We start from the raw sequence: 27,532 nt of genomic DNA on the forward strand, positions 1-27,532 counted from the left end.
TTCCTGATCAGACTGCAAACAATGGTAACACACAGAAACTTCAGTCTTCACTGGAAGCAAGACAGCATCCTGTGGGATTGAAGGTTGTACAATGTTTAAAATTACAGGTGAACCCCAGAGTAATATAACCAGACTCCACAGTTTCAAGATTCCCCAAAACCATCATTTTGGTTTGACCCACAGGGGTGAGCCAGTAGCAGCAGTGCAGCAATATAAATATCTCAGAACTGTACTTGATAAAAAGCTACATTTTGATTTGAACACTGATCTCATTCGTAAAAAGGCAAACCGACGATCCTTTTTAAGGAGGTACTCAAGTTTTAATGTTGATCTCACTCTCATGAAAATGTTTTGTTCTGCTTTTATTGAGTCTGTTTTAACTTTTTCTATGATCTCTGGTTTGGCAGCCACAGTATTAAAAACAAGAACAAGCTTGTGAAAACCCTCAGGCAGTGCTGTAAGATCACTGGTGCCTCTCTGAATGACCTTCAGCATATTAATAAAGTGAGAGCCATCTCCAAGGCAAAAGCCATAATTATGGACCCCTGCACCCTTTACATGAGGAAGTTTCACATGCTGCTGTCTGGGAGAGGGTTCAGTCTTTAGACGCAACACCAAGAGATATAAACTGTCTTTTATTCTGTCGCTGTTGGTTTCTTGAATAATCTGTAACCACTGTGATCTATATGTGGACAATGTGTGGATCATGTGCAGTGTACTGTTTTTTATTATCCACTCTACTCTACTCTACTCTACAGAGGATACAGGTCAAATTTGGAACAGCATGAAAAAGCATTAAGGGGCACAAACGTGTAGCACCTGTAAGAATAATATTAGAAACTATTTTCATTTTATGTCACTCAAAGTCACCAAATCTCAGACATATAGGATGTTTTAACAGCTTTCAAATGTTGTAACGGGTCAAATCTAATGTAAGGGTTAAATACCTCTGTCAGCGATCACATCAGGTGACACATTTTGAAAGTCTCTGCAATAGCAATGATGCACATTAAGCCAGCCTGAAGTGTGAAAGATGGAGGGTTTCAACTCCTCTCTCAAAGTCTGTACGATTATTCCTGTGTGGACACGTCACTGGTTCAGGACCACCAATAGGCGCAGAAGACAGAGGAGGACGAGGCTGGACCTTCACCTGTGGACATGATTCAATGATTTGTTGTAGGACTTCATTCTTATGAAGCAGAGTGTATCAATGTGGCACAGCTGTGTCACCAAATGTCTCTGAAGCCAGAGACCATTGAGCCTTTTTTTTGGGTCAACATCTATTGTTTGCAAGAGACAGAGTTTGCAAAGAAGATTTTCATACCATGTGGGAACAAAAGTCATCACAAGTTTCTGGAGCGTCCCTCAAGCCTGACCTTTTCAAAGAAGGTCCTGGACTGGATACCTGCTGAGCTCTGTTCAGCAGTCACCTAATCTGTGGAGCGGGCCACTCTAATTCAACCTTCTGCCCAGCAGTTGGCTCTGCCCTGCCCTCCTCTCCTTCCTTTCCATTCACAGCAGTGAACCCTCCTTCCAGTAACCCAAACCTTCTTAGCCCAATGACTCTTTCACCTCAGCACACAATAGACCCTGTTCAGCCCTCCTGCCCTCAATTCCACTTCATAATGCAATGGGGCAGATCAAGGGCAGATCAGAATACCCGCTGTGTGGACAGGTCCTGCTTACTCACTATAGAGGTGCTATTGGTGCAATGGATGCAGTTCAACCATCTATTAACCTAAGTCTGACCGTGCATCATCTCAGGATACACGGCAACAGTTTGTTTAAGGTCATCAAAGAAAGACTCTCCTGCATCTCAGTCGAGGAAAACCACAGGATATAACTTAAGCTGGCAAACGATTGTTGATATTTTGCGATCAATCGTGATTTTAAAACGTGTTAATCTGGATTAATCGCATGTTTAAAATTCCATAAATACATACTGAACATCCAAGTCCCTGCTCAGCTTGCATACCCCTGAGAGGGTGGTCCTGCTGAGGAGGGTGCGCTGACAGGTGGGTGGCGGCGGTGGTGGGTGGCATGGATATCCCACAAAGGATTAGCACGATGCTGTTGGAAGAGGAGGAGGGCAAAATAGAGGGAATGCCCCCGAAACACAACTCCGCCTGACACGTATGGAATGGACACTTTGCAGGTCGACTAAAACACGAGAGGATCTGCAGAATCCCTTCTTCTCCGCAGCCAAGTACTCAACCAGAGGAGTACACCATGAGCACATGTACAGCCTGTAACATGAGTAATGCACCATACCATACCCCGTCTTTCCATCAGGGCTTTAAAATGCTCTGCAGCAGGTAAGCACGCCTCTGAACAGTAAGAGCCTTATTACTGACTGATGTCGCTAAAGGCCAGGGTACGGTCTTAGTGAACAAGACAGTACATTTAAAGACTTGAGTATAGCCGTGGTTAAAGCAGGACTTACAGTTAAGAGCCTGAAAATGTCCTGACATTACCCTGCGGTCTGCAAGTGAGAATGCCAGTGTCTGAATGTGTTAATCCGGACTTCAAAGAGGCCTCAATCTGCCGTCTCACCTGTATGAATTTCCTGCAATGCCCAAAAGACCTGTTTGAACAGAGGCTGTTATTGAGCATGCTTATCAAAGCAAGCGAGAGGGTGTGTGGGTGAGGATGCTGCTCTTCACACCGGGTGGACTCATATTCTTTCAACATGCTTCACCTTGAAGCCACCTAGCACCCAAACCACATCATGTTGTAGTTGAAAATGTGTTTCGCACAGACAACCTCTGCCTGTGTGCCAGATGTGTGGAAAGGGCAAGTCTGGACTAAGTCAGGACCTGATTGTCTGGAGTTCATCTGTGGAAATAAAGGCAGTCTTTCCTTAATATCATTGATAGTTTTGCACTTGTGAACATGTTTGAAATATGACAGAAGCTGTAGAAGGTGGAGGATAAGAGTCTTCCTCTTCACCTCCACAAACTCAGCCAATCACAGCTGAGAGAGGGGATGTTCGCTAGAATAGATGAAGCTACGGAATCTGCCTCCAATCCAAATGTTGGAAAAGTGAGGAAGTGAGGTTTGAGGGACTTCAGACTGCTGAACATATGAGTTGTACATGGCATCAGGATGCCAATGCATCGAGCACACAGGAATCAACTGCCCAAAGCCAAAGCAATGGTGCACCATGTGGAAGTTAGCATCTCCGCAAAAACCTAACATCGGACTTCCACCAGGTCCGTGTCCAGTCCGTCTCCCATCTGCTGCAGTCTGGCTCCGTGCTCTCTGTTCGTCAACACTCACCGGTTGCGTTTTCAGAATGCAGCGGAGCAGGACCGCCGAACAGCTTGAGTCATGTGACCGAGGTTTCCCACTGTAATCACTGAATCAAGGATTCTCCTCCTCCTCTCCTCATCCATGTTGTCTTTCTGGTCCTCTGAAAACCTCTGACTTGTTGACTCCAGGCCTGGCTCCGCTCATCATGACGGTTTGTTGTTGTAGTTAAGTGAAATACGATCTGGTGATAACACAGTGTGTTTTATTCTGAAAATTAACCGGACATTTTCATTTTGTTTTGGTGCCTGACTTCCTGTCCCGCTCCATCTGCTCTGTTGAGATTGATGCATCGTGCTCCAGCATCCGGGAACAATAGAAGTCTTGCGTCTCTGATCCGGAGGACTCTGACCAGCCTGATCAGATACAGAGCCGGAACGCAATGAAGCGGATCCAGTGGAAGTTAACACATTGACTAGAATAGAAACCTATCAGATGCTGTGACGGATCAGATAGGGACCGGACATGGATCTGGTGGAATTTGGCCGTTAGTCGAAGAGGTGAGTCTGAATGGCTGCAGAAAGAGGAGCCAACAAAAATACAGCAAGGTCATGGTTACAGTGTGGTAGACTCATGATTCTGTCTCTGCTAGCTCACAGATTTCACTGTTTGTATGAAAACGTCACACATGAAGAGCTGAATTATTTATAATTTATTTTTTAGAGAGGTGAGAGCCCCATTATACTTGACAGGTGAAGAAATAAGGATACAATCCCATTTAAGAAAAGAAAGAATGTACAAGGAAATATAACGATATATTAAGAAACTGGAGCCCATGTGATATAAATTAAAACCCTTACTCTAAACAGCACAAGGCAAACTGTACCACGAATCAGAAAGCATCACTTCGATTTTAAATCTGACAATAATCTTTATATTTGGTATTACTGAAGGAAAAAGGTGAGGGTGATAGAAGCTTAGATTCTAGTTTTAAAGTGTCAATATTACAAATGCCCACAAACAACATTGTTCCCTGAAATGACACATCTGTTACACATTTTACATCAAACATATCAAGAAACACAACATGCAAAATACCAGCTCACCAACCAGGACACACCTCAGGAACAACATGATTCACACTTATCTCATTAATCCCCATGTCCGCAACTTTTAAAGTATAGCATCAAGTGTAAAAGTCCAGACAGCAGCCCCCCCCCCCCCAACATGAAGATCTCCAGTTATTTAACACGCAGTGAGTTTGTGTCGGTGGAGAGATGCAGGAATCCACCAAACGACAGCACCGACAACATTTTCACACAGCTTTAGCAACACAAGGCCTCAACCACATGTTAATGGTATAATGTGAAACCTGCAGCTTCACTTTGACTGAGTTAAGCTCCTCAGGACTCATGGCACTCCGACTCTTAAAAACAGAAAAACAGTCATGTCAAAGAACTTCTCATTTTTCTTCAAGAAATGCACAAAGGGCCGATTTACACTGTTTACATTCAACATATATGTTGACAACATCTGAAGTATTTAAAGTCATGCAGGCTGGACAATATCCCAGCATGCACTTGGCAACACCCACAAAGTATTCAAAGTAGAGGCTCACATCAGTCTGTCTTTCCACTGAAAAAGGAGAAGTGCTTCTGTCCATGAAGCTACGCTAACTCCTTCAGGAGGTGATTAACGAGTCAGGATCTACAAACGGTCTCCAACATGAAGCCTGTGATGGTTTATACATGAAGAGGGAGCAGCATAATCTAGCTTTTGTTGAGATCATGGGATTAAATAAGTCCGCACAGGGAGCTGAAGTTTAGCTTAACATGAGAGGTTGTTGGTTCTCTGTAAACAGAGTTTGCACAGGAATGCAAAACCCACAGACATCTCTGCTCACAGGTTGTGATAGATTTTTTGAGTTGGGAGTGTTCTGGTTTTCATCAGGAGTGCTACCCGCTAGATTTGCAGACAGCACTGGCTGTATAAAGAAAACACATTCCTTGGCTGATCAAATGAGGCAGAACATCTCAGGTAGACTGCAGTCTTTCAAGCCAATGTCGAACATCTGAGGGTGATTTATCTTTTTATTTATCTCCAAAAATAGATGTGTTCATAGACATCATCTCCCATCTCCAACTCAATGATGGGTGTAATGGAAAAACACGTCTCTTTATGTAAATCTGATCACTTCTCTGGATAAACACTGGTCACATAGAGAAGCTCAGAATAAATGTCTGTCTCCTCCAGAAGCTGCATTTTGAGCAGCCAATAGGTACCAAGATTGCTCAAAACCAAGTTTCTTTTATTTTGTTTCAATAATGTATTTCATGGAATAATCGTCCATAAGGAGACAGCCTGATACTGAGATCTCACAAGGCTCTAGAAAGTTCAGGTCCAAACTGTAGTCTGCACGGGGGGAGTCGGTCTGGTGCATTTTTAAATCTAAACTTTGATTTTAAAAGTAGTCAAAGTCAATGTCAGCCATTGTTCCCCACGCCGGGTCCTGTGAAACTGCAGACACTGGAAGTGTCGGGTTTGTAAGGCGGATGTAAAGGAGAGATTGAGGTGAATGGGTGAGGGGCAAGAGTCTGCTGACTGAACCCTTTCTAACCCGACTGCAGCGGAAGTGTCTGTGACACAGCGCCTGGTGTGTGGTTACCATACAGACCGGGCCTCAACGTTTCTCATCTACCACGGTAGAGAGAGAGAGAGAGAGAGGAGAGAGAGAGAGAGAGAGAGAGAGAGAGAGAGAGAGAGAGAGAGAGAGAGAGAGAGAGAGAGAGAGAGAGAGAGAGAGAGAGGGAGAGAGAGTAACTCGAGCATCAACAGCTCTCCCTTTCCTTGTCCCAGACCCAAGCTCACCTCAGACTAGTCTCGTCTTTCTGCCAGGACATCATGACTGAGCAGCAGCTATGTGCTCTACGTTATTCTCAACCCACAGCATCAGAGCTTTTCAGCTCGGGGTTATCTCAAGATTTCACTGCCATGGAGAGTCATGTGGAAAGAGAGTGATGGGCAGAAGCAGGAACAGACTTGTGTTACCTGTGCTCATACTTCCTGGAAAAGAAACCCTGTGAAGAGCCCAGCTTCTCTGTTTCTATAAAGGTTAGAAAACCCAAGCATCTTTGAGCCTGGGGAGGATTGCACAATGTTAATACAATGTTAACCACACAGCCACACAGCATTAGAGTTAAATGTAACTGATGTGAATGTAGAATGAAGCCTTTGTGATGCCAACAGGCAGACATTAAGATGTCATGCACAGACTTCCTTCAGCTTGGCTGCAAACACGGGCAGATTAAGGGTTGTTGTTTGCCGTCGTGTTGCTGTGATGCGAGGAAAACATTGGTTTTGAGATTTCACCAATACTGTTAGACTGTTGTCTGCCAGAGCACACTGTTCAGAGATAACAGAGAGCAGCCTTCACAGACATATTTGACTAGCAGAGAGTAAACAGAGCAGCTGGTTACACTCAGCCTCGCAGTTTAAAACACACCATGTTCAGGGGAAATACAGGAGCGGATGCATATCAGCTGGTGTTTATGAAAGTCAATTTGAATGTTAATAATTGTTTCTTTTTAAGCACCAAATTTTAACACTTTTCACCAGAGGAGACTTTAAACCAGGTGCATGGTGCAGCTCAGACACCAGCAGGCCAGGAGACAAAGGGAGGTTTTCATTCTAACATTTCTGAACCACGAGACCAACGCTTCAACTCTAAAGTTATTTTGATTTAAAATCAACGTGCAATTTGTAATTGCTAACTATGGCAGCTTGTTTTCGTGTCCAGGCCTAATTGCATATTATTTTCAACCAGTTTTGCAGTTTTGGCTAATGCAGCTTTAGCACAGGAATCTGAGACCTGCACTCAAGAAACCATCTGTGACTGCAGAACTCTGATGTGCAAATATATTATTGTATGCGTTTGTTCAATATGGTTGACAGCAAACACCTTTACATTCAAGGCTGAAATAGTTCTCTCTTCTTTAATCTAAAAAAGGCTCAAGTCTGAACTTGGTGTCCAGTCGGCGTTCTCTAATATCCTGTTCATCCAAAAGCAGGAGCTCTCCCGTCTCAAAGATCCGAGGAGCTGCAGCGGCTTTTGACTTTGGGCACTACCAGGATCTCGTCCCCGTCTCGGATGCTATAGGAGTGGAGGGCCCGGGTGCCGCACCTTAGCTCCTCAGGTCCCAAGACGGAGCACATCTCCCGGTTGATGTAGAAGAGCCTGATCCCGTTGTTTGGCAGCTGCAGCAGCGTTTTGAGGTGCTTCTTCAGATCGCCCACCGTCTGCTCCAGACGGAGGCTGACCGCCTCCACCCGATCTTCCAAGCGAACATCCACCTTGATGCTTTGGGGGCTCAGGTCCACCTCTGCCAGTGGGGCCAGGGGACCGTACTTGGATACAAGGGTGTGGTACCTAGGAGAAAACAAGACTCAGGTCAGATCTCTGAGAGGATTTATGTTGTTGTTTTGTTGATGTATCTACACTCTGAGAACCTGCTAGAACCCTCCGTGACAGCACAAGAGGAGAGGTGGAGTGAATGATTGTAGCAGGTCTGGTCTTGTGGAAATTAGGTGCTTAGCAATGAGATATGGGAGACATGAAGTGACAATCTACTAGTGTTCCAGTATTTTCACTTGGGCTGTTTTGTATGTGAGAGATTTACTTAAAAGTAATCATACATACACTTTTAAGGCCGGTGACACCGGTGACAACGAGTCATTGAGGTCGCTTACTAGAGGAAGTAAACATTTACCAGCGTGCAGAAAGCGAAACAGCGAGCCAAAACACTGCTGATCTGTGGTCCGTCCAGCCGCACCTCCGAGCCATATGTGGCACTGACACATGACATTCTATGTCACAAATCCAAATACCTTATAATATTGTGAGAAAATACTTACAGCATATTGAACTTTAACCTTTTACAATCTTTTTATATATGTATATTTATCTTTATCCTTATAAATAAACTATCTATGTAAATTATTACAACATCATGAATTGCATTTAGGCTCCGACATGAGCTACTCAGACCTAAACAGTGTACCAGGCTGTAAACATGTTTATTTCTGCTGTAAAGATCGTCTTCTTTGAATGGGTGTGTTTGTTGTTCTAGTGTTTCTGCAGCCAGCCTCTAGTGGACGCTAGATGAACTGCAGTTTACAACACTTCCACATGGGCTTCATATTTTCAGACCAGAGGTTGCCGCTTGGTTTTGACGGAGGGAAACTTAAAGTAAAGTAATGAGCTAAGTGTTGGTGGGTGTTTTTATTTTGAACACTGTAGATAGCTTCATTCTCTCCCTGACCTCAAGTCTTTTTTTTCTCAACACACTGAAACATTTTCATTAAAGTGAATGAAGAATTCCCAAATTAGCTGACCTATTCTTTTTGAGGTAAACTTATTTTTTAATGGATATATATATGTATAAATATGTTTCTATTCACTAATGAAATAACACTTGTTTTTATACATCTTAGCATTTCAATGATGCTTCCCAACTAAGACTGAATCCTCTAAAATCTGTCCCCTCTGTTCAGCTCGCACCATGTGCTGTTTTGTCTTTGACTAAGGTACAGATGGGGCTGAGATGCAACAAAAGCCCCAGTCTGGACTAAACCCAGGGACATTGCAGTTATGCAATCTCTTGTTCTTTCCGGTGGAGCAGAGGCCTGCAGCCAAAATGAAGAATGGACTGTTTTATTTGCCATAAAGGAGGCCAAAACATGAAGGTCTAAAAAACAGCTTCAGCCTCTGCAGCATCTTCTCTATTTAATGTGCCAACTCCTCGAACTTAGCAAGAAAGGTTTTATGCTTTTTCTGGGCTTCCATACATCCCTGATCAGGTAAAAACAAGCATTAAAACGTGTAGATGTGATGTACCATGACTGTGCTGGAGAGGCAAAGAGAACCAGAGCTCTCTGCCTCTCGCTCTGCCGTGAGAAAGCTCTCAGCCACCTCAGGGGAATGCGTGTTCGAGATAAGGAGGAACGATTAAATAAAATCCAGGAGAAAAGGCCTGTGCTTTCAAAGCTACTGTAACAGCTGGGCCAATCAAAGCAATTTCCCCGTCCCTCCCCAAAAACTCCCCCACAAAGCCAATCCCCCTGGCCCTGGGGCTCTGGCCAAAGCTTGTGGTCCACCCTGGGAATTCTCCTCTAAGGCCCCGGTGCACAAAGTACCTTTCTAAGAGCAGTCATTTTGCTAAAAGGCGTCATTGAAGGTGGTTTAAGGATGGGTTTTATGTGACAAATAATGCTACTAGTGATCGCTAGCTAACATTCCGGTTGCCTCGTCCAACATTCTTCGATTTGGGACCATAAACCACCACAGAAAAGATTTTCAAGCCAAAACAGAAACTACTGTGCCGGGATTTTGGCAGCCTTCTGTTAAGGTGCATTTCGACCGAGAGTCCCGGGGTCTTTTAGCCCCCAGAACTACTTTACCCACAACTAAAAAGTTCCTGTGTCCCCATTGTTGTCTGCGTTTCGACCGCGGGCTGATGTCCTTGGTAGATTGGGAAAATCAGGCCAGTGATGTATGGAGGAAAAAAAAGTACATGCACTACACCACCAGACCAGTAGAGGGCAGTAAAACAAAGATGAATGCCATTCATCACAGATGACACCATAGAAGCAGACGGACAGGCATGTATCATTATAAGCAACACAACAGTAATGATTTTAAAAGCCGCGGCAGAGATCAGCCGGTGTTTTGGTTTAAACAGCGACCCTGTTAACTGGAGATTCTCAGCCGGATGCATCCCTCATAAACGTATTTAGACAATCATTAAATATCTGATGAGGATATTTTGAAATCTTAATAAAAACTAAACTAGTTTGCATTCCCAGGAACTCCCTCTGTGTTTCAACAGCTGTGTAAACTCCACAAACACTGACACGTTCAGCTGAAGGTCTCCAGTTTACAGGGTCACTTTTAAAACCGTAATACCGGGAGAGACACATTCACGGTGGGCTGAGAGAAGACTGCTGTTACAAGCTGTTAAATCAAGAGAATCACAGCTTCTTCTTTTGAAAAGTACACACACATACAAAAAATATAGAACAAATAAAAACTAATGAAAGAAAGAGAAATCAAGTGAATCACAGATGTGTGTGATGTTATTGTGGACGGCGGGCGGAATAAAAACACTGCAGTTAATCTACCAATCAGACACATTCAGCATTGCAGGCCCCGCCCCCCGAAAGTCCTGGGACCTTTGAAAAGTACTACCCCCCTAGCAGGGGCTTTTTAGGGGGAGATTATCTACCCCTGAACTAAATTTAGACCCTGGGTCCACCGGTCGAAACACACGTAGTTCAGGGGTAAAGTTCCTTCGTCGAAAAACGCCTTTAGGTGTTTTGTCCCGCCTCGTTCTCTCGTTTCTTCAGAGAAAGATGTTGAACGACGACCTTCTTAAAAATAAATGTTGATTTCCTATCTTAGCTGAGTTGGACTCTGAACGTCCACTGATTCAGGTCCAGTTCCCTTTGAGTCCATCTCTACTTATTCTACTGGATACTCTCAGATTTCTTTCCCAACCTAGTCCTCTCTTTAACGCTTTCTTTCCTGCTAATCCTTCCTGTCCAGCAGACACATTTCTTTCTTCACATCCTGCCTCCTTGTCGCAAAAACCTTAATCGGTTGTGTCGATGCTTAGTTCAGTTTCTCCTTGTGTTTCATGCCTTGGTTCCTCCCCAGGTTTATTCTGTATTAGTTATCCTTTGTCTCGCTTGTGTGTTTAGTGATCCATGTCTCTTTTTGCACTTTCTTGTGTTTCTTAGTCTTGTCTTGTGTTCTGTGTGTGTAAGTCTTCCTTGTGTACCCTGGGTCATTTAGGACTTTTTGGATTTAGTTCTTTCGACATTTCAGCAGTTTTGTTTGTACCTTTTGTTCTTCCATTATTAAATCAGTTTTAGTTTTAAGTCTGCATCTTGGGTCCTCTTCCTTCGTTTCTTCACACCGTGACAGAATGATCCAACCAGTAATGGACCCAGCAGACCTTTTTGCTTTTTTTGGAGTTAGATTTTTGTTTAAGTTTTATTTGAGTTTCTTCGCCTGGAGCCCCAGGCCGACACCAGCTCCTGGTTCTCCCGTTGGCTCAAAGGCTGATGCCAACTCATGGTTCCCCTGCTGCTGCACCACGGTTCCCTTCTTAGTTTTGTCCTTGTGTTTCATGCCTTGGTTCCTACCTGTGTTTATTCTGTATTAGTTATCCTTTGTCTCCCTTTAGTGTTTAGTGATCCATGTCTCTTGTTGTGTTTTCTGAGTCTAGTCTTGTGTTTCCTGTTTTATTTTGTAGTTCTGAATCCTTGTGTCTCCAGTTTAGTTTGACATCATGTCCTTGTGTGTTTCCCTCCTCTTGTGATTCCCTTCATTAGTCTAACCTGTGTCCTGTGTTCTTACCTGTGTTGATGACTCTGTGTATTTAGTTCTTCTGTTTTCCCTGTCCTGTGTTGGCTCATTGTTTTTCTTTCCTGTGTTCCTGAGTTCTTAGTGCTCTTGTTTGTTGTTATTAAATCAGTTTTATTTTTAAGTCTGCATCTTGGGTCCTCCTCTGTCGTTTCTCCACAACGTGACATAATCTGCTCCCAGATTATCAACATTTATCTGCTATCTTTTTAAAGAGATTATTTTTCTGAGTTGGTTGGGCTGAATAACGTTTGTTCACCTGAGAGGCTGTGACCCTCCCTGCAGCGCTGTGATCTCTCAGGGCTGCAGGGCCACAGCTCGAGTCAAAAGGAAAGAGGATAGTGGTGTGTACACTGCTTATCCAGCGTGTCGGACACCCCCATAACACCCACACGCTGTCATGGTGATCCCTAACCTCGGACCTACTCTGACAACCTGGCTGCAAACCAACACCTTGATGCAGTGTTTCAAAACAGAGAGGAAGAAAGGAGACACGGAGGGGCTTCAGCAGAAAGTGATGTTTTAAAACATGCAAAGCACAATTAGCATGAACACCTTGGATCTTCACTTCTTTTCAATCATTAGCGATGATGATTCATAACCAGTTCTGCTCGTGGGGTGTGACAGTGACTCAAGAATCAGATCGATCTCTCAGCATGAGGTTTGAGCTTGATAGAGAAGGTGTGTACATAAGGAAAAAAATCATCCAGCTTCCTCGTGTATCAGTTTTCCAATCAGAGAATTCCCGGCACAAAGGACTCATTGAGCAGGCAGAGACTGGTTCCATTGTCTCCCAAAGGTTAGTTTCCCCCAGTCAGGGACTACACCTTCCTTCACAAATCCTTCTCCAACATTCTGCTGAGGTTAAGTGGAACGCAGCCGCTGAAGAGCACGGGCAATTATTTTACCTCTGTCGGCCGCAGAGGAGGGATTTTCAAATTATCATTTCAAATCAGGACAAAGAGCAGGCTGTGGCTACTAAAGACGTACAGGTGTTTACATTCTTCAAAGCCTCATCAAAAACAGACAGCAACGTTAATGAACTTTGGAATCTGATACTAAAACTCTCCATCAAGACTCTGAAAGCAGAATTATTGAGAAATGTGTACGCCACGATGAAAAAAGTGGAACATCTTTAATCTTTGAGGCAAGGAAACGACCAAAGCAAACAAACCTACTGTCATCATGGAATTAGCCACCTTGAAGATACTTGCAGGAACGTCCAGGGCGAAAACATGAAGCCAATAACTCAACTGAAGTTCCTCAAGCCACCTGAGACTGGCCCTAGGACTGAGGTGATCCCCATTAAGGCTGGTTTATACCTCTGCATACACCCTACGCAGCAGGGGCTGACATGAGCACCACATACTTTTACAACCTTGTCGCACAGCAGTTCTCCGCTGAAACACTTGAGGGCAGTGTGGTCTCTCTGATAGAGCTTCCGGCCCCGCTACGATCTCTGTTTACTTTTCCACAGAGATTCAGAGCGTGTTATGTTAATCTACAGCTGATACATGTTGCTGTTAATCATACAGACATGATTACATGAAGAATAGAGAGGAGGAGATTAAATACACGGACAATGTCCGGCCGATGAGAGGGGATCCAGGAAGTGCTGTAAATCTGGGAAATACAATGCCGCAGAGCGGACCAATCACAGGTCTTGCGGTCCGCATTGATTCAACCTGTAGTTACATTTTGGAGGAGGTGCACGTCAGCTACGTTCGTAGTCCTCTGCGTAGGTACCGGAGCAACGCAGACCAACACATGTAGGCTACTACGATTAAACCAAGTGGCAATCTCCGGTCTAAAATTATGAGTCCAATGAGGAAGTGCTAAAACTGCAGTTCATCGAGGATCTGTTTGAGGCTGGCTCCGGAAGTACTGGAAGTCACATACACATGAATGGGAAAAAGCCGATCTTTAGAGCAGAAATAAACATGTTTACAGACTGGTTCAAAAGACAAGTGTAGTCTGGTTAGCTCATTTCTCGATCTGCACACACTGTCCTTGCACTTCACGTCACAAATATTGCATTGAGCATAATCTGCATCGCATTTAGAAAAGTGGAGCCACACTTTCGAGCGCTTTCTATCAGCCATGCTTGCTTTGTTGATTGATCCTGCGGCTGCTGACGTCATTGCGGTCTTATGCGTGCAAAGCTGTGTTCATGTTCGGCATGGAAAATCGCCTACTCTTCCACTCCCTCACAGTCACAAGGAAGGTACCGAAACATGGTACCGTTTGATTTTACGTGAATCTGTACTCGGTAGTACAGACGGAATTTGGTACCCATCCCTAGCGGGTACCCATGCCCCCGAGCTCTGGGACAGTTTAGCACTTCAGATAGGATCGGCCTTGACTATTGAATGTTTTAAATCATTGTTGTAGACCTATTTCTTCTCTTTGGCCTTCTCCTCCAGATGAGAACATTCATTTCCTGGCAAATTTGACTTGATTTCACTTTTTATATAAATATGTTATTCATTGTTGTCTTCTTGTACTTTTTACCTTGTAAAGCACTTTGAAAAATACTGGTTGTTTTAAATGTGCTATATAATTAAAATTGACTTGACTTGACTTTATAAGGCTTCAGTGTCTGCATAACTATGGGATGTGGCAGCTTTGACTGACCGGTGGATGTTGATAGCAGGTGGATGTGTATCAAACCCTCATCATCTTTACCTGTACTCACCCCTTTTTTATGTGGGCAATGAAAAAGTGTCACATTCATAAAGAACAGAAGGTCCCTTCAAGTGAAATGAGCAGAAAGATGAGTAATATGTGTATCAGTAAAGGTGTGGGTACCTCTCAGGAAGCTCCTGCTCTGGGCAGTCCTGGTCCTGGTAGTACCTGATGAAAAACCTCTCAGCGTCCTCTCTCTCACCATCAGATACCTTACCACCGTTCAACACCCCGACAGACGGCAACCTGCACCGAGGAGGCATTTAAAAGTGTTTTACATTTAAAACATTGAAGTAAAGGTCATGTTTAGTTAGAATGCTACAAGAAACATACATGAGAATATAAAAACACGAATGCATGCATAAGATTAATGAAGATCACATCAAAACATGTGCAGACATTCATGCTCTTGGAAGTGAGGCTAATGTTAACAATCATATCAAAGGGAGACGAGAAAGTAAAGTGTGTCTTAAGATTTCTTTAAAAAGAGAAGAAGAACTATTCTACAGTCTCAGAGCGTCCAAAGAGAGAAGCTTTTGTTGCAAAGGAGGGATTGTTACCCCTTTTTAAGTCTGCTTGGGACTTTAAAAAGCAGAGAGTAGAGGAGTGGTTCAAACTTGAATCCATCATTTCTGACGGTGCTAACAGGAAGCAGGTCTTTAATGTAAAATTAGGTTTTTGTGAAGTTTTAGATTTGTATTTTTCTCAGGTCGAGCTTATTTACATAATCTATATAAAGACATATCAAATTGTATTCTGTGTATCAGTTTAGGAGAGTATTTTTTTGAGTTGTGCTCTCCCCTTTAAGATTACTAAGGTTTACGGGCAGTCATGTTGTTTCCCACAGTGCAGTGAATGCATCACGGTTATTCAGTGTTCGGTTGTCCTACGGTCGAGGTGGACATTAAACGTGTTCATAGCAGAAGTTGTCTCTGTGCTCTTCCTTTACCCACATCCTGAAAGTAGATTTAATGAAGTGTATGAAGTTAACTCAGAGTCGACACAGTGTCAGACTGACGACTCTGCTTTGAGCTGCTAGGTTTTCAGTTTTCTTCAGAGTCACTGTCGCTCGTTCCAGCTGTGTATACATTCAGCTCCGAATGTCTTTAAGCCCCGCCTACCTCTCACCCTGCAACATGACTGGCTGTTCAATGCAGTCTTCTTCTTCTGTCTAAAGTTGGGTGGTAACTTATGGCTCACTAGCGCCTCCTCCCTTTTTAGTGGTTGGGGGGTGTAATTACAGGTTTATTTATATCGAACATGTTTTATATTTATATGGAGAAAAATTATATCATGATAATTATCATTATCGAATTATCGCCCAGCCCTTGGTCAGGATGTTGGGGGACACACTGATGTTCTACATCCTAACTTGAATTATTACCCGGCTTTCTTACTGATCTTTCGGTTTTGTAAGAAGCTTGATTCTGATTGGTCAAAAAAAACCTTGACAGCGGTTATTAACTTTCACTAACATGAGAAACACTAGTAAAACTGATTGCATGCATTCATGTCAAAACAATCCACTGAAAAGAGTTCAGACACATTTAACAGGCAGAGAAGAATCCATCACCATGGAACGCTAACTGACGTGGAATCACTGGGATTATTGTTTAAAAACTGTAAACAAAAATCATTTAAATCAATAAAATCATCTTTAATCAATGTTTTTACCAACGTGTTTGTATACTAAGTTAGTAGCCGGGTAATAAGCTGGATAATGTATGGTTAACGGGTTGTTATGGGAAAAAGAATCCCAACAGGGTGAGACAAGACCCGGATGCCAAGCGGAGGGGGTTTCTCCCATTATCCCTTACTTAACTTGATCTATGATATCAGTCTGAGTCAGAGCGTGTATCAAGCTTTGAGAGCTGTTGAATACTGTTCAAGGATTACAGAAGAAACATTAAAGATCTCATGTTCAGATAACTGGTTAAGGGTCGAGCACATGTTTCTAGGACTAAACTGTTAAGACTTATCAGTCATCCTTGCACTAAAATCATCCAAACATTGTGATGGTAGAGAGAACAATCAGTTCCAGCAGACAGACAGTGTTTTGCATGCACAGAGCTAAAAGGATTTGATGTGTGTGATGTGATTAGACTCACTGCGCTAACAGGAGGCAGCGTCTCTCCTGGGTGGTGTACGGCTGCAGTAAAGGAATCCCCATCGCTTTGACTTCCTCCAGTTTGGGAAAGAAATTCAGACTTACAATGTCCTCCCATTTACTGAGGCCTGAGAAACACCACATCACAGAGATTTAGAGCCACTAACTAAACAGAACCAAATGACGTACTGGACACGGATCAACCAAAGCTCAGACCTGAGTTGTTGAGGTTGATGCTGCGTAGGTTCGGGAACAGGCGCTGCAGAGTTTCCTGAGTGTCGTTCACAGAGTCTAAACTGTTATTGGCCAGCACAAGCGTTCTCAGACTGGGGTACATCTTTCCAAACTTCCTCACTTCTGCCCAGGACTGCAGCTGGTTGTCTGTGATCTGCAGCAGGCGTAAGGACGGACAGGACTTCTTGGCTTCTGACACCACGTCGTAGTCATTCAGACACAGGAAGAGCTCCTCTAACCTGGATGGAAAAAAGGGGAATTCAATTTATTGTTCTTACTGCAAGCTTCTTTTTCATCTCGTTATTTTTTTCTACATGAAAAAAATGAGTTTGAAGCGCCCTTATGGGTCAGGACAAAACGAACACTGTGTTACCCTGATCCAAATGTCTCCATAGTGCTCAGAGTTTGAGTTTGTGAATTGTTCTTCCAGGCTTTGAAATGTAAGGTGGAAACATTCTACTTTAAAGATAATAAAGCAGTATCACAAGAGAGGGAGTAATGTCCTGAAGATCAGCAAGGCTATGATTCACAGCATTGGTGATATTTATCTCAGCCTTAAAGCTGCTGTTGGTAGGAATGGGGTAAAAAACGTTACTGTTTTTTCAGCTGTGTTTGGAGGAAAGGTCATAATACCCAGAGACATTCATCAGTAATTGAAGTAATTTGAGATTATGGCAAATCTGGTTGAATACCAAAGACGCTTGCTGAGAAGCAAAACATGTATAAAAATTGGTGTTGCGTTTCAACGGTGGCAGGCGCTATGAGAGCAGAGATGGGAGAGGGGATGGGGAGTGAGAGGTAATCTGGTTGGGAGGGGGTTGTGTTCACATTCAAAGTCTCTGTCTGAACTAATGAGTACTCCAGGAGCTCAGCTCATGCCTAGAATTATCTCTCTCATGACTACTTGGTACGATGGTTGATTCAACAGTACACCACACTCTGTGACTTACTCTGGTGTGTGCTGTGTGAGTGTGTGCACTGTGTCCCAGGCCACGTGTGTGTTGTTGAGGACTAGCTGCCGGACTCTGGAGAACACGTCAGCCATGCTGGGCTCCAGGTTCACGCTGCTCAGAGGGTTCATGCTCAGATTGAGGAAGTCCAGGTGGGGGATGCTGGAGACGATGGTGCAGACCTGGCAACCCAGAAAGTTGAGGAGAAAAGAAAATAGACAAAAATGTAATCTTTCATAGAATATTACAAGAAGTAAAAAACTGCTCAAGTGAACTGCTGATAAAATGTAATCACTTTTCTTCTTCGTTCGATGTGTAGTTTCTCGCTTTCTGAGTTGGGGAAAAACCATAGAGATCAACCATGGTATGTCTACCTTACTGCTGAGATTACTCATAAGATGCTTCTTTGGCCAAAGAAAAGAAAGAAAATTGAACAAAGGCTGTTCTTAAGGTTCTTAAGGTTCTTAAGAAATTCTTTTAAGAATTCACTCAATGCAGAAAACAATGAACTTTAAAAACATCTCCATTGGGTCAAACATCATTGCATTGCACCACGAGTCCTTCCTACCTGCTGCAGTCAGACTTTTCAACCCAGCCTGCTCACAGCAGTGAAACAAACTCACTTTTATCACTCATGTACAATAACATGTCCGACCTTTGTTCTAAGTCATGTGACTTACCTTTTTTTAATTATCCGCACACTGTGTCCCCTGTTTCAATATTTACTTTGTTTAATCTTTGCTGCTGTTAAGACATTAAATGTACGCTCTGTGGGATTAATGAATGTTTATTTTATCTTATCTTAATTTAAATGGAGGACAACTTTAAACACCATGGCAGCTGTTAACCCTGTAAAGCCTGAACCATCAAATTATTGCCAGAAAATTCTAATTTGTTGAAAATGGAGTTTATTAGACCTTCTGACAAATAATAATAACAAAGAATTAAATAGCAATTTTCATATATGAGTTTAAATTTGTATCATATTTTATACATCAGGCATTTTGGTGCAAATTTATTGTTCAAAATTTCTTATTTTTTAAACAAACTAAAAAATATTAAAATAAAATTTTAGCCTATTTAACTTTGAGCTTCCTTCAAATTTTTCCCTAAGTAATTTAAAACCTAGGAATTATATTTTCCATATTGCAGGACAACGTCATACATATTTTGTATCTGCTAGACGACAAAAAAACCTTAATTTATTGTTTATTTCTTCTCTGAATTGTTCAGTTTTTAGTGGACATCAATGAGCAACAGATAATTATTTACTAGGGAGCCATGGCAACATTCAACCAGTCATCAATCATCATGATACAGCAGGTTGCATATATAAAAATACAATATACTTTATAAATATCTCAATTTCTACTCTAAATATGCCTCATTATGTCATTTAAATATGTTCTTAAATAATACAAAGACTGTATGTTGCTTTATGGAATGCATGATGTTTGAAATTTAATAAAATGATGATTGACAAATCTCCAAATAAATGTCCTTATATACCTGCTGTATCAATTTTGATACACACATGTTCAACATGGTTTGACTATAAATTAAGTCATGAAATATTAATTTGTTTTACATCAATCCAGTAACTATTCCTCTTGAAGTTTCAGGAACAATTTGAACGTTTTTTTCACCCAAACTTTTTCAAACTTGGTAAAAATATCCCTGAAAAACCTTGAGTGGGTCTCTCATCCACAGCTGGCATGTTGGATGTCTCAAGTGACGTCTGGTGCATGAACTACTCACACCTGGTGGATTATCCGTGCACTGCATGTATCTGATTGTTTACATCAGGTTTTTTCAGAAAAAATATATCACACTGATGATGTAGAGGTCTCAAAAACTGATGTATCAAATATGAAACGCTTGCTGTTAACATGTCAGGGCCTACAATGACAGCAGAGAGGCTACACAACCTGAGACTGCTCACAGGGTTTCCTTATGATGCACTTTGAGGCTCAGAATGCAAACCAGGAGAATCTGCATTCGCTTGCAAGGTCTACTCAAAGAAGCAACTAGCTTCTGTGGTTGAATGTAATGAAGTAAACACAACCATGGCTGGTCAGCATCAACAGAAACACACATGTATCAGATAACTGATCTGCTTTTGAAAGCTGTGCTGCAGGAACATGAAGTTAAACTCTGCTCCTTCAGTACTCTTGGTTTTCATGGCGTTTCAAACACTTCCTGTCAAGTGTTTAAAAGCCACTCACCTCTGTCCAGTCACTGAGTTGGTTGTGGGACAGGTCCAGCTCCACCACATGACCACAGAAAGCTGCGATATCGGACCGATCACCAGCTTTAGTGATTCCACAGTAGTTTAGTACAAGTATGCTGGGCAAGAACAGGCGATCTGCAAACAGACAGTCAGGTGAGCAGCTGTTACTCTCAGGACGTAAAGGATGTAAGGTTTGACACCTGACAGCAGGAGGTGGCAGGACTCACTCAAACACAGGCTGATCAGTACTCATCTTAACTCTGATAGCATCATCTCGTACCTTTGACAGGGGATCCAGGCGGGCTGGGCATAACCACGACTCCTTGGCCGTAGGGGAAATTCTCTGGGTTGTATTTCTCGCTGAGCACTCGGATGAAGGTGCGTGGCTCCTCTTCGTCAGAGGATGACTCCATGGTTTAAGCCCTAAAAGAGATGAAGAGCAGTGGGTGAACACAGCACTTATATTTATAAATGATATACAAAGGGTTTAGTAATTACAGCCACTAGTGAAGCTGGGGAGGATGTGCACTTCCTACCTTCCTGTCTGTTGGACTCGTCCGTTTACATATTTTTTCATCAAAGATTAAAGTCTCTAAAAACAGGTCACAAATATATATTTTTAGCTTTAAGGCTTAGCATTTGAACGCAGCAGCTGGGACTCACTTTTTTATCATTGCTTAAAAGGGGAACTATTTTTAGCTGCACATTTTCGAGCTCTTGTGAGGATTTAGAGCAACAGCATTGACATGTGAGATCAACTGAACATCCACCACAGTGGCTGATTTCATGCTAAAGAAGCTTGACTCTTTAATGAGTTTCTAAACAAAGGAGCCCTGTGACTAGGGTTGCAAAATTTCTGGAATTTTCAAAGTTGGAAACTTTTCATGGGAATTAACGGGAATTTATGGGAATAAAGCAGGAATTGACTAAATTGAAGGTTGGCTCTTAATAGGGAACTTAAATTTAGTTGGGGAAATATATTTTAGCATTATCCTGACTAAAACAACCAGATTTCATGCAAGTACAGTTGAATATCTCTGCTGTTCCTCAATCACATGCACATGGCACACTGCTTACTGCAGGGCTATTGAGACCACGCCCCCTACATGCACTGTGCATTCCTCCATCACATGAAGCACAGATGATTTCTAGAATCCTGCAGAGGCTAGGCTTGAGAAGCTTGAGGGAAGAGTCTTTTTTATTTGCATGTTGAATGGGATTTTGTTGGAGGGAGAGCGGCTCTTTTCATTTTACATTTTGAATGGGACTTTGTTGGGATTGCATTTTTGTTAATTATTGAATGGGTTAGGTCGGGGGGGATGACTAATATCTAACTCAACATTCATGTTTTTGTTCTTCAATGAAATAATAGATTGTTCAATAAAACATTTAACACTTGATAAAGTTGTACTTACAAATAAATCTGTTTTAATTGTATTATTTTGGATGGATGTCTGCTTCTAACAAAACAAATATTTATGCATGGATTTGATACCTTTCCATTAAATGACCCTCAATTCCCAGTTCATTCCCATGGAAAGTTTCCAATTTGCAAAATTTCCAAAATTCCCCAGCTCAACTTCCCATGGAAATTTACCGGAAACATTCTGGAAATTTTCCACCCCTTTGCAATTCTACCTGTGACCCCCAGAGATTAGATACAACAAACTTTGGTAACACACAGACTTTCTCAACTAACTAAACGTTTGTGGGTTTTATAGCCAAGCTCATCTGACATTGTGGAGACTGCTGCAGATTTTCAATCAATCAATCAATCAATCAATCAATCAATCAATCAATCTATCTATCTATCTATCTATCTATCTATCTATCTATCTATCTATCTATCTATCTATCTATCTATCTATCTATCTATCTATCTATCTAACTATCTATCTATCTATCTATCTATCTATCTATCTATCTAACTATCTAACTATCTATCTATCTGTCTATCTATCTATCTATCTCTATTTGTATAGCGCCAAATTAAAGCAAACGTTATCTCAAGATGCTTTTACAAACATAGGAGGTCTAGACCACTCTATGTCAAATTATGAACAGAGACCCAACTTCAAGACAGGGTTAGACTCAGTCTGACTCCACCTTAATCCATGCAGATCCTGCAGATTTTAAAGAAGGACATATTCTGTGATAAAATAAGATAAGATAAGATAAGATAAGATACTCCTTTATTCATCCTGCAACAGGGAAATTCATGGAGTTACAGCTGCAAACAAGAAGGTGTACAGTTCAATAATTCCAACAAGAATATAAAAATGTCCATCAGAGACGACAGCTTGGCCATTAGAAGTACACTACCAGTCAAAAGTTTTTATTTATTTATTTTAATTATTTTCAACATTGTAGATTAATACTGAAGACATCAGAACTATGAAATAATCTGGTTTTACCATAATCTGGATTACAACAGTAGTCAAATAGGGCTATCCATTGTGTACTAACCCTACCTCTGAACAACACAACTGATGGTCTCAAACACATTAAGAAGGCAAGTCATTCTACAAATGAACTCTTGACAAGACTCATGTTAATTAGAAACCATTCCAGGAGACCACTTCATGAAGCAGACTGAGAGAATACCAAGAGTGTGCAAAGCTGTCATGGAGGACAAAGGGGGCTACTTTACAGAATCTAAAATATAAAACAGATTCTGCTTTGTTTAACTCTTTTTTATTCATTCAATAATTCCATATATGTTCTTTCATAGTTTTGATGTCTTCAGTATTAATCTACAGTGTTTACAATCATTACAATAAATACAAACCCTTGAATGAGAAGGTGTGTCCAAACTTTTGACTGGTAGTGTACTTCTAATAACAGAAGCAGTGTCACTTCTCTGTGCGTGTCACGTGTTGGATAAAAAGGTCTAAAATTATCCACCTGTAAAAATATCCCACCAGGTCTAAAAATAGGCGATCACATCATAAAGTAACCTAAAATAAAGGTGAGAGAAACATGAGAGGCAGAGCAGCAGTGTCAGGAGCAGCTGACACCAGAGCTCTTCATACTAAAAACGAAGAGACTCATTCAGAGCACGTCTGAAACCACATGTGAAAAACCTGGGGAGTTAAGTGTTGTAATAAAAATCCTTGCTTACTACGCTGGGAGACTATTGTTTAATCAGAGCCATGTTTGGACGAGCTGTGTTTCTTTATTTTACATCCTTTCACTGGACTTATTTTTGGGTTTGAACTTTTAGATACATACAGGACGCAATCTGCAAAGTTATTATAGACTCTTTATGAATTGGAAATGTTATATACCTGACAATTAATCTAAACCAGAGGTTCCCAAACTTTTCAGCCCGCAACCCCCAAAATATAGGTGTCAAAGACTGATGAACCCCACTGTCCCTCAAGGTGATTTAATGTGTCTTCATTTAGCTGGTCTGCAGAAAATGACCCTACCTATATGAGCATGTGTCTGTGTTTCCTGTGACTTAGGAGACATCTGACAAAAATACAGGCAGAAAACTCATTACATTTTCTATTTTCAAGGTTTTATTTCAAGTTTATTGACTGTTTTTGTTGATAGTTTTCTACTATAATGGGTAAAATGTACTATTCTTAGATTACTTCTAAGAAGACTTTTGTCATTCAGCTTTTCATTTTGAATTTTTTCAGTATTTCTTTGTTAACCACAAGTTAACAAATTATATATAAGTAATACAAAACCAACAAAGAGAAGAAAAAAAATAAATAAATACAAAAACTATAAAAAATAAACAAATAATAATAATTAAAAGTACAAAAAAAGGAAGATAAACATAAAAAAACAAGGCAAAAAAAATAAATATATATATATATATATATATTAGATAACTTAAAAAAAAAACATTTTGGAGGACATCTCTCGACCCCCCATTTGTGTCTTGCAACCCCCAGGGGGTCCCGACCCCCACTTTGGGAACCCCTGATCTAAACTATACAACTGTACACTGAGCTGCAGTCCATGTTGGATACATTAGCCTAAGCTAGCCTTGTGCTGCCATAAATATGGGGCCAAAGACACACACGACTATTTTCACTCTAACTAAAAATAACTAGAAACACTGAAATCATCCTGCCAGAGATGGCAACTAACAGCTGATGACTGGTTCCTGTTTTGGCGACAATTACCCAACCAAAGTACTCTCCAGCAGAAGACATAGCAGCAGCAGAAGGGTTAGACATATCATAGGTGTAGTAACACACAAGGTAAGAGCAGTATCAGGAGTACTGCAGGAGTTTTAATTCTACCTGCTTGAATGCATTCTTCATCACCACATAAGAATTACATCTGAATTATTTGAGCATGATTTCCTTTTAACCTTGACCTCATGTGCCCCCACACAGCACTCAGGTGTCCAGGACCCAGCGTCCCTCCTCTACCTTGATCAGGCCTATCAGTTTCACAGAGACGGGGTCTGATCAACTTAAACTCAGCCCACCTGGGGTGATGGGTTTGCAAATTGAGTGAGCATTGTGCCCGGACTCTGTCTGATGTTTCTGTCATAGTTTCTTATTTCACAGATCTCATGATTTATAGCTCTGATGTCGCAGAGACCAAAGGAGAGACTGTTTTCAACAACACATCAGATCACCTCCTCCTCCTCCTCTGCTGCTGCTGAGAGGACACGATGTGAGAACTACGCTGAGAGAAAACTTGAGTGTGTGCATGAAAAAATAAAACAACTTAATGGTTTATGAATTGGAGAAAAGCAAAAGACTATCTGTGCATTTCAACCAAGAGGCTTGGGTCTTTTAGCACCCAGAACTACTTTCCCCTGAACTAAAAGGTTCCTGTGCCCCCATTGTTGTCTGTGTTTCGACCGCGGGCTGAAATCCCGGGTAGATTGTGCAAATCAGGCCAGTGACATATGGAGGAAATAAAAAGTAATTGCACTCCACCAACAGACCAGTAGAGGGCAGTAAAACAAAGAGGAATGCCATTCATCACAGATGACACCATAGAAGCAGATGGACAGGCAGGTATCATTATGAGCATCACAACAGTTAGCCTGTTAGCATGAAGAGACTCAGCTGGTGCTGTTTTAGATGGTGCTATATTTCATCACAGATGGATTCACTGAATCAACACGTGAGAGGAGATAAGCGCGAGTAGCAAAGACGTTTCAACACGACTTTAAAATCCTTTTGAACTCAAAAAGCCGTGGCAGAGATCGACCGGTGTTTTGGTTTAAACAGCGACCCTGTTAACTGGAGACTCTCAGCCGGATGCATCACTCATAAACGTCTTTAGACGATCATTAAATATCTGATGAGGATATTTTGAAATCTTAATAAAAACTAAACTAGTTTGCATTCCCAGGAACTCCCTCTGTGTTTCGACAGCTGTGTAAACTCCACAAACACTGACACGTTCAGCTGAAGGTCTCCAGTTTACAGGGTCACTTTTAAAACCGTAACACCAGGAGAGACGCATTCACGGTGGGCTGAGAGAAGACTACTGTTACAAGCTGCTAAATCAAGAGAATCACAGCTTCTTCTTTTGAAAAGTACACACACATACAAAAAAGATAGAACAAATAAAAACTAATGAAAGAAAGAGAAATCAAGTGAATCACAGATGTGTGTGATGTTATTGTGGACGATGGGCGGAATAAAAACACTGTGGTTAATCTACCAATCAGACACGTTCAGCATTGCAGGCCCTGCCCCCTGAAAGTCCCGGGACCTTTGAAAAGTACTACCCCCTAGCAGGGTCTTTTTATGATGGAGATTATCTACCCGTGAACTAAATTTAGACCCTGGGTCCATCGGTCGAAACGCACGTAGTTCAGGGGTAAAGTCCCTCTGGTTGAAAGAAGCCTTTAAGAGGAGTGAAACTTGACACTGACAAAGGAGTGACAGCTGTGATGCTTGCTGTGTAAAGAAAGCAGTTCCTAGCTTGGGTTCAGTCTGAGACAATACACCAACAACAGGTCATTAAAAGCTTTGCTGAACATATGCTGGTCTACGGTGATATGATCCCCCATTCAGAGGGAAAAACCGAATCATACGATGTCACCTTTTTAAGATCAACACCTTTATCTTTCTTTTTATAAAACAAGCTGGACCCACAGAAGCTCACAATGATTCCTCTCAAATAAACTGGGACAACTAACATTAGTCCAGAAGCCCTTAGTGCTATTTATATACTATTTATTCACTGTTTTCCTTTCATCACCAGCTATTTCCGCTTGCTCAGCCTGCTTTCATGAGATAACACTGCTGATAAGTTGAACCCCTGAAGCACACGGCTTAATTTATCTTATTATCTCAAAGTATAGAGGCCTGCTTTCTTCTGATAAGGGACTGCTTTTCTGGCTTTCTAGTAAACAGGACAGCATACTGGTCCCTGTCACTGGACTACACCTATTGACTATGCTAATAGGCCTTTTCATGTTTGTTTTGTGCTTTTGTAACTCTGGGGGATGTGTGGAGTGTGACCACCTGTTAAGTTAAATGTCTGAACTCTTTATCACAGGAGTAACTCACATGTCTGCTTCGGATTTCATAAAGAACACCTTGTTTTTCCTGTTTTAATTGGAGTTCTTAAACACCTCACTACTGCCCTCCAAGGTGTAATGTAGTAGTAACAGCACCATGGGTGTTATTATGATGTATTTGTAAAGCAGTAATAAATAAAATAATGATGCCGAATTAATAAGAGACCCTCACATATTAAATCAAGGTCGAAAAAACAACCTTTGCTGTTATTCTAATAGATAAATAATCAAGGAGACATTAAAGTAGTGTATTTTTAAACGGGGTTCATGGAGCAGGACCCTTATCTACAGCTGCTTTCAAAGGCCTTGTTGCACAATGTCGCTCACGCACAATAAAATCGCACCTACATTCATTTTAAAGCAGATATTTTGATTTTTGCAGAAATTTATTTTGTGTTTCCTAATTTTAAATCTAAATCCAGTTCACCTCAGAGCTGTCAGGCTGGAGAAAGAGTCCAACACGTTTTATAACTCAGAAAAGCAGCAGAGCAACCTGCACCACCTTTACACCAACGAGCTGCTGCACTCGAGTGAGATTATGAACCTTCAAACTGACACAAAGTCGGATTATTCAGACTGTATTTCGTAAGTGATAGGGTTTATTTTAAGACCACAGCACTTACCGTCCCCGGAACCCCTCAGAGCACTGTTTGTTTTTGTTTTCTTCGGTTAGTAGTCAGCCTAAGGCCCGCCCACTGAACCGGATGTGACGTTGTTTGAAACTCTTGTTATTTTCCGTCTTTTTTTTTTTTTTTTAATTCAAACTGTACATTCTGCTTTCTGGAGAAAACACTGAAATACACTCATATTTGATCGATGGTCTAAATCTATCGCTTTTATTTGACCCTGATTTATTAGAGCAATAAGTTCAGTATTTTATAATTGAATCTAGTCTCTAATTTAAAAAAATGCTAATATGTTTATTTATCTGGCATGTTGCATTTTAATCATCAGAATTGCCTCTCATTTAGCTTTACGTCCTTATTTTCTGTTTATTTTATCTAACCTTTTAACTTGTCTTGATGCAACAGATTGTTATGCATTTATCTATCCACACATTTGATCCATAACACTTTTTGTAGCATTAACTTCTTCAGCCTGATCAAAATGTACAAAAATAGTTATAAGTTATTGGTTAATC

General features: G+C 41.5%; 1 protein-coding gene across 1 annotated transcript in view; it reads right to left on the minus strand.

Moving 5' to 3' along the window:
• Positions 1–27,087, minus strand: part of tecta (tectorin alpha) — a 72,898-nt gene extending 45,811 nt beyond the window's left edge. The window contains exons 1-7 of the mRNA XM_034683896.1: positions 27,015–27,087; positions 20,158–20,300; positions 19,873–20,012; positions 17,648–17,829; positions 16,680–16,936; positions 16,465–16,591; positions 14,480–14,602 (exon numbers count right to left, since the gene is read on the minus strand). Of these exons, the coding sequence (XP_034539787.1) occupies positions 14,480–14,602; positions 16,465–16,591; positions 16,680–16,936; positions 17,648–17,829; positions 19,873–20,012; positions 20,158–20,290 (962 nt within the window). The 5' untranslated portion in view covers positions 20,291–20,300; positions 27,015–27,087. The remainder of the gene's footprint in view (positions 1–14,479; positions 14,603–16,464; positions 16,592–16,679; positions 16,937–17,647; positions 17,830–19,872; positions 20,013–20,157; positions 20,301–27,014) is intronic.
• Positions 27,088–27,532: the final 445 nt, after the last annotated feature.

The sequence above is a fragment of the Notolabrus celidotus genome, chromosome 5 (genome assembly GCF_009762535.1).
Source record: "Notolabrus celidotus isolate fNotCel1 chromosome 5, fNotCel1.pri, whole genome shotgun sequence".
NCBI classification, from domain to species: domain Eukaryota; kingdom Metazoa; phylum Chordata; class Actinopteri; order Labriformes; family Labridae; genus Notolabrus; species Notolabrus celidotus.